This window comes from Balaenoptera acutorostrata, chromosome 2, assembly GCF_949987535.1.
Source record: "Balaenoptera acutorostrata chromosome 2, mBalAcu1.1, whole genome shotgun sequence".
Taxonomy (NCBI): Eukaryota; Metazoa; Chordata; class Mammalia; order Artiodactyla; family Balaenopteridae; genus Balaenoptera; species Balaenoptera acutorostrata.
The window spans coordinates 181900600-181908882 of record NC_080065.1 but is presented as its reverse complement, the minus strand read 5'-3'; the positions used below and the strand labels follow the sequence as shown (position 1 = coordinate 181908882).

Sequence of the window (8283 nt, the reverse complement as noted above, 5' to 3'; positions counted from 1 at the left end):
CCGCGGGAGGGGTGGCCGGAAACGGACGGCTTCAAGGGCGGGACTTGGAAGAGTGGAGGCGGGGCCTACACGAAGTAGAGCCGGAAGCGTTCAAGCTCCCTTGTCGCATCCACCTTTTCCGATAGGCCCCTTCGGATCGCGGGGAAGGCTGTGGGCACGCATGATGGCCCCTAGAAAGAGAGCAGCTGTGCCTGCAAGCGCAGCTTTGGGAACGTATGGGCAGCCCGGTCCAAACACTTGGGCTTAGGAATTTGAGTGACACGCGCAAGCTCAAGCTCTGGCGCGCGCCACGGCTGGTGGATTTGGGCTTCCCGAGAGACGCTAAGCCCATCCTCAAACTGTAGACAGCCCAAGGGCGGCAGTGTGCGCATGCCCAGGCGCTGGAGGGCTTGTTGAGATGGGCGGATTCAGGCTTCTTGGGGAACAAGGTGCGCATGCCCAGGCTCCGCGGCAGACTGCGCATGCCCAGGCTGTGAAGCTACTACCCGCGGCAATTGAGGAACTGTGTGTTAGCGGCGGCGGGTAGAACGAGATGCTGCTGTTAATGCTGGTGGCGGCGACTACCTTGCGGCTCTGCCCGCTGGCCAGAGCTCAGCCGCTGTGCCGGTGGGGCCGCCCTCCCGGGTCTGGGGTGCTGCCAGGGGTCGGGGAGGGGGCAGGCTCATCCCTGCGCGGAATCCAGGAAAGATGCTCCGCTCCCCAACCTTATTGAGGCTTCCCAGTTTACTCCCTTAGGAAGCGAACTTGATACCCACCCTTTCTCTCACCCCACCGCCTCCAGCTCATCACCAAGTCCTCCCGTTGCCACTTCAAGACTTTGGCCCAATTCCGATGCCTTCAAGCGACCTCCACCGCCATCACCCTAGGCTGTGCCCTCCTCTCCATCCTGGCAGCCAGAGGGGTTGTTTATAAACGAATCTGATCTCGTCACTCCCCTTCCCTGTGGCACCCGGAATAAAAGCCAGTTTCCTCGCGCCGTATCTGGCGCAGGGTTCCTCAGCGGCGCTGCTGACATTTAGGGCCTGATCACTCTCTGGGGTGGGACCGTCCTGTACATTGTAGGATGTTGAGCAGCATCCTTGGCCTCCACCCACTCGATGCCAGTAGTACCTCCTTCCCCAGGCTTGACCATCAATCACATGTCTCTAGACATTACCAAGGGTCCCCTAGGGATGTGACAACCACTGATGCGGCCCCTGCCCGCCCCTGAATCACTGCTCCCAGCCACCGGTCCTTTGAACTTGCCAAACTCGCGAACAGGGGAGACTTGGTGCCTGCTTCTCCCTGTGCCTGGAACGCTTTGCTTCCAGATTTTCTCCATGACGTCTTCCTCATTATTCAGATGCTGACAAATAGTACACTTCCTCATCTAAAGACCCTCTTCTCCCTATAGCTGCTTTTTCCTATCAATCACTAAATTCTGTTACTCGTCACAAATTTTTTCTTGTCTGTTGCTGTCACTAGGCTATTAGCTCCAGGAGGGTATAGAGTGTTTTCTGTTATTCACTGCTTGCCCGGAACATTTTTGGATCTCAGTAAACGTTAGATTAGTAAATACTGTACATGCGGTGCCGTGGGCACGGGACAGATGCTAAAGCCCAGTTCCCACCCTCAGGGAACTCCTGCCTGGAATGAACTGTCACATTCAGCAGGGCCCTGTTTGCTGAAGAAATAGAGAATGCATTTCTGGTGCATGGCCTCATTTGATCTTTACAACGAGTTTCACGGCAAAGTGATTCCTTAACCTTATAGACATGAAAACAGACCCAGCGAAATTAACGATACACTTGCCTTTAATAAGGGAGTGGGGAGTAGGACTTTCCAGCAAGATTTACTAGCAGGATGTGTCTCAAAGTCTGCAAAGATTGGTTACATCCAATTCTCCCGCTCCCACCAGGTGCTTCTGACTCACATCCAAGATTGAGAACCTGCTGTAAACTGGAGCAACATTCTCCCAGCCACCAACACCTCCCCACCCCGCAGACAAAAAACAAAATCTGGCAGTAGGCACTCCTCATTTGACTAATTTGGGGTCTGCAAATGAGCCTTAATGAGCTCTCAGGAACCACATCTCCATTTTTGCATATACGTATGTCTGTTTCTAGGAGGGTCCACTGTTTCATCAGATTTCCCAGGGGCTCCCATAACCCTAAAAGCTTCAAGAACAGGTACTGCGCCATTAACCCAGAGGCAACCTGGTAGGAGTCATGCCGACTGTTTCATAAACATTGACAGATGTTTTCTTATCTCTGACCTCTAGTATTCATACGGTGAGGACAGGAAAGGTGTTTCACATCAGAGAGCAAGTTCAAGGGGTAGGTGGCTCCACAGTTAACATTCATGCTTCACTTTTATCTAATCGCTGGATCAGAACTAATATTTCCTAGTGTTTCTTGGGTGCCAGCGTTGTGTCCGGCATAGAACATTACTTCATCTAATCCTTACCATTGCCTTTTGAAATAGGCATTAACCTTTCGCATGTCACTAAAAAGCTGATTGAGAGAAGTCAAGTAGCCTGAACAAAGACAAGAGCTGCAGCTAGGCTTAGAACTCAGATCACCTGAGTTTTTATCCAGCATTCTATCCAATAGGACTTTTTAAAGGCAGAGTGACACAGGAAGCAAACTTACTTTGTTTACATGACACAGTGCAGCAGGAAACTTCCTTTCACCTGCATGTGCCTAAAAGGCATGAAGAAAAAGATATTTTGTCAGCTCAAATGTTTTTCCTATTGACATTGTGTTATTTCAGAAGTGGTGTCAGCATTGCTAAATAATCAAGTGACTGGTTTCTAACTTTTTTTTTTTTGGCCTCTGGCCTCTCAAATAATAAGTAATCTGTAAATAAGTAACATATACACAGAGGGGATGTGATATGAATCATTATCCTGTGAGTCTTTTTAAACTTTTTATTTTGACATAATTATAGATTCACAGCACGCTGCAAAACAGTGCCGAAATGTCCCAGGTCCCTCTCACCCAGCTTCCCCCATTGGTGACCTCTGACAGAACCAGAGGATAATATCAAAAGAGGAAAATGGGCTTCCCTGGTGGTACAGTGGTTAAGGATCTGCCTGCCAAGGCAGCCTGGTCCAGGAAGATCCCCCATGCCGTGGAGCAACAAGCCCATGCGCCACAACTACTGAGTCTGCGCTCTAGAGCCCACGAGCCACAGCTACTGAGCCCGCGTGCCACAACTACTGAAGCCGGTGCTCCTGGAGCCGGTGCTCCACAACAAGAAAAGCCACGGCAATGAGAAGCTCATGCACTGCAATGAAGGGTAGCCCCCGCTCACCACAACTAGAGAAAGCCTGCACGCAGGAACAAAGACCCAATGCAGCCAAAAATAAAATTAATTATTTTTAAAAAAGGAAAATGACATAGATGCCGTCCACCTGCCTAATTCAGATTTCACCTTTACATTTTCAGTGTTGCACGTTAGGAAACTGTTTTCATCAGGCGTTTATTAGCATTGATAGGATTAAGATTTTGTGACTCTCTCTCTCTAGGACCACCTGTATTTTTCGTCTGGGACAACTCGCTTGATGAAGCATCCTTGCAAGAAAAACATAGCCCTGTATCTAGGGTAAGATATCGCTACTTTTTTTTAATTATTATTAAAACATTACATTTGCCCTCATTCTTCGATTCCACAAACATTAAAAGAGACGGTTCTGGGCTTCCCTGGTGGCGCAGTGGTTGAGAGAGTCTGCCTGCTAATGCACAGGACACGGGTTCGAGCCCTGGTCTGGGAGGATCCCGCATGCCGCGGAGCGGCTGGGCCCGTGAGCCACAGTTGGGGTAGAGTTAGGGAAAGACAGGTGAAGAGACACACAAGTAACTAAAATAATTACGTGTAGCTCGTCACAGATGCTTGACATAAGGCAGTTATGAACAGTGCCATTCACAGTAGCAACAAAACTTTATTTTCAAATATCTATTTATTTTTTGGCTGCGTCAGGTCTTAGTTGTGGCACACAGGCTCTTCATTGTGGTGTGTGGGCTTCTCTCTAGTTGTGGCACACGGGCTCTCGAGTTGTGGCACATGGGCTTAGTTTCCCCACAGCAGGTGGGATCTTAGTTCCCAGGGATCTAACCAGTGTCGCAAGACGGATTCTTAACCACTGGATCACCAAGGAAGTCCCCAAAACTTTAAAATACATAGGAATTAACTCAGTAATTCCTGTCTGCCTCAAACCATAAGACTCTTCTGGAGGGGGCAAGAGAAGGAGATCTGGATAAGGAAGCGATATACCATGTTCATGGATGGCCTTTTGCTTCTTAAAAGTTCCCTGCAGGGCTTCCCTGGTGGTGCAGTGGTTAAGAATCTGCCTGCCAGTGTAGGGGACACGGGTTCGAGCCCTGGTCTGGGAAGATCCCACATGCCACAGAGCAACTAAGCCCATGAGCCACAACTACTGAGCCTGCGCGTCTGGAGCCTGTGCTCCGCAACGGGAGAGGCCACGACGGTGAGAGGCCCACGCACCGCGATGAAGAGTGGCCCCCGCTCGCCGCAACTGGAGAAAGCCCTCGCACAGAAACGAAGACCCAACACAGCCAAAAATAAATATAAATAAATAAATAAATTTATATTAAAAAAAAAAAAAGTTCCCTGCATAAGGGAACATACTGTTTCTTTTTTACATACACATTCCTGGTCTGAAAGCCTTTACTTTAACGGGATCAGAGTAAAATAAAGGACAAAACTGAAGTTCACCCTGAGCAAAACAAGCTGTCACTTAATGTACTTTTTTTTTTTTGAAGGATATGCTTTTCTTTTCTTTTCTTTTCTTTTTTAATTAATTAATTTATTTATTTTTGGCTGTGTTGGGTCTTCGTTTCTGTGCGAGGGCTTTCTCTAGTTGCGGCGAGCGGGGGCCACTCTTCATCGCGGTGCGCGGGCCTCTCACTGTCGTGGCCTCTCCCGTTGCGGAGCGCAGGCTCAGTAGTTGTGGCTCATGGGCTTAGTTGCTCCGCGGCATGTGGGATCTTCCCAGACCAGGGCTCGAACCCGTGTCCCCTGCATTGGCAGGCAGATTCTTAACCACTGCACCACCAGGGAAGCCCCTTAATGTACATTTTATGTAATTTTATTTTTGACATGGTCACACTTTTCAAATAATGTTATTTCAAGAAGTCAAATATCCAGGCTATAGAGGATTACTCACACAAAAATAAATAGATGATAGATAGATAGATACATACATACATAGAGGCAAAATGGTTCCTTGTTAAGAAAAGAATTTCATTTGAATAGAACATTTTTAGAATGCCTGCCGTTGTCTTTTTTCTTCTCTTGTGTGAAATTGTCCTAATTGAACCCTTTTATTGTTTATTTCAGAAGACAAGTTTTTCTCACGAAGAATAGCTTTGAGAGTAGTCTCCTTCCATTTTCCATCCCTACGTCAATGCAGGTAGTTATTTTGCCGAACGATCTGAGGGATGCTTGAAATAAGTAATACTTAGGGTTAGATATAGTTCAGAAAACACCACGCTAGTCTGTTTTTGTTAGTTTGGGGGCTTATTTTACGATGTACCTCTTAAAAAAATTGAGAGCAATTTCTAAGCCAAAAGAAGGCTTGATTCTATTCTGCCCTTACTACCAAAACAGGTGCTTTTTTTTCCCCTGAAAAAGGAACCAGAATTCTTGCAAGAGCTCCTTGTAATTGGTTGTGTGATAGATTACATACACTGATTTCAGGGCCTCCCCAAATTGCCCTCAACCAAAACAGAAAAACCTGTACCCTCTCAGGAACTATCATGAGAAATTTGACAGTACCTATGCTCCAGAAGTTTCCGCCATCTGCTAAAATACCAGTTTCTCTCATAAGTGACACATTTATCAGTTATGCTTATCATTCATCATCTATGCTGTAGCCTTTATCCTCAGAAGATTTTTTTTTAATATTTATTTATGTAGGCTGCGCTGGGTCTTAGTTGCAGCACTTGGGATCTTCGTTGCGGCATGCGGATTTCCTAGTTGTGGCATGCAGGATCTAGTTCCCCAACCAGGGATCAAACCTGGGCCCCCTGCATTGGGAGCATGGAGTCTTAGCCAGTGGACCACCAGGGAAGTGCCTATGCTCAGAGAAGGTTTTGACACAGGAGAAGGAGATGGAGCGAATTTAGCTATCCTAGGGCACCAAACACCAATTTCGACCTCCCAGTTTTGCTTTCAGCTAATCCCCAGGATACATAGTTCCCAATATCTAGGACCCAGAGAACTCTTGCTGGAATGAACGTTCCATGGATGCGTGTCTAGAAGTACTGCTTTCTGAATCGATGTCCGAAGAGATGTACATACTGATATCATATATGTCATTATTCTTAGGTTGGCATACCAGAAGTAACATCAGCACATTTTGCTGGTTCAGTATTGCTGTTAGTAGTGAATCAAAAAGTCTATGTTTATGATTATGAAGCCAATTCCTGGAATGCATCTACAGGTATGCGTATTTTGTATTTTTTAATCTTGTTTGCATTTGGCCAACATCAGAGAAAAGGCTCAGAAGTACAGACGATGCCACTACTTGGATGTCAGCCCCTGGACATTTTTAAAAAATATTTATTTATTTATTTGGCTGCGTCAGGTCTTAGTTGCAGCACGCGGGATCTTTGTTGCCGCGTGTGGGATCTTCATTGAGGCGAGTGGGATCTTTAGTTGCTGGCATGAAGGATCTTTTAGTTGCGGCCTGCGAACTCTTAGTTGCAGCATGTGGGCTCTTAGTTGTGGCATGTGGGATCTAGTTCCCTGACCAGGGATCGAACCTGGGCCCCCTGCATTGGGAGCGTGGAGCCTTAGCCACTGGACCACCAGGGAAGTCTCAGCCCCTGGACATTACATTGTCTTTTTTTTTTTTTCTGCTGCACCAAGTGGCTTGCAGGATCTTAATTCCCCAAGCAGGGATTGAACCTGGGCCCCGGCAGTGAAAGCGTTGAGTCCTAACCACTGGACCACCGGGGAATTCCCTACGTTGTCCTTTAAAATTCAATAAAAATTGGCCTGAACCCCCACCCCACAGGGTGGGGGCTGAGTGTTTCCATCGAGGATCATGGTAAACCCAGCATGAGTGGGCCGCAGAGAATGGATAACCCAAGTAAAGCTGGGCTGCCTGGGGGCCAGTCTTTTTGTTGTTGTTGTTGTTGTTTTAATATTCATTTATTTATTTGGCTGAGCCAGGTTTTAGTTTGACATTCGGGATCTTTTAGTTGCGGCACATGGACCCTTAGTTGCAATGTGGGATCTAGTTCTCTGACCAGAGATCGAACCCAGGCCCCCTGCATTGGGAGCGCAGAGTCTTAACTGCTGGACCACAAGGGAAGTCCCTGGGGGCCAGTCTTATAACCATCTCATCAACTGGTCATATCCAACCCAAACATGCGTCTGCCTCCAAAACATCAGTTGACCTATTCTTTACAGATCTTCCCACCCACAGCTACATTGCCTAAAATCCCTCCCTCCTCGCCACCTTCCTCTCTCTTCCTCCAAAATTCACCCATGTTGGTGGGCTTTTCCTTCACGCCCCAATCCTCTCCCAGTGCCCCTCCTGATCTTCCAGTTCAATTCTTTTCTCTCTCACAATTCAAGGCTCTTTTCCCTTTCTGGGGGGGAGGGGCATACAATTCACATACAATTCACCATTTTAACCATTTTAAAGTGTACAGTTCAATGGCATTTAGTACATTCACAATGTTGTGCAAAAGTCACCACTATTGAGTACCAGAACATTTTCATCCCCCCCAAAAAGAAACCCTGTCCTCATTCACAGTCACTCCCCCTCCCCCTCCCCCAGCCCCTGGCAACCACTCACCCACTCTCCATCTTTGTGGATTTGCCTATTCTGGATGTTTCATATAAATGGAATCACACAACATGTGGCCTTTTTCGTCTGGGTTCTCTCACTGAGCACCACGTTTCTGAGGTTCATCCATGTCGTAGTGTGTATTAAGAGGTCATTCTTTCTTATGGCTGAGTAATACTCCATTGTATGGATTGACCGCTTCTGTGTGTCCATTCATCATCTGGTGGACATTGAGGTCGTTTCCCCCTTTTGGCCATGGTGAATAGTGCCGCTGTGAACATTTGTGTACAAGTTTTTGTGTTGACACATGTTTTCAATTCTCTTGGGTAGATACCTAGGAGTAGAATTGCTGGGTCAGATGGAAACTCTATATTTAACTTATGAAGGGACCATCAGGGCTCCTTGTAAAGTAAGTCAGTCTACTCTCTGTCCTTCCTCTTCTCTCCATCAATTTGTTTAATAGCATCCCAACAGCTAACTCC

The 8283-nt window shown here is 47.2% G+C and overlaps 1 protein-coding gene across 1 annotated transcript in view; it reads left to right on the top strand.

Moving 5' to 3' along the window:
- Positions 1-532: 532 nt before the first annotated feature.
- CATSPERD (cation channel sperm associated auxiliary subunit delta) overlaps positions 533-8283 on the top strand; it is a 45962-nt gene continuing 38211 nt past the window's right edge. The window contains exons 1-5 of the mRNA XM_057540470.1: positions 533-606; positions 2261-2315; positions 3509-3585; positions 5341-5413; positions 6331-6445. Coding sequence (XP_057396453.1) covers positions 533-606; positions 2261-2315; positions 3509-3585; positions 5341-5413; positions 6331-6445 — 394 coding nt within the window. The remainder of the gene's footprint in view (positions 607-2260; positions 2316-3508; positions 3586-5340; positions 5414-6330; positions 6446-8283) is intronic.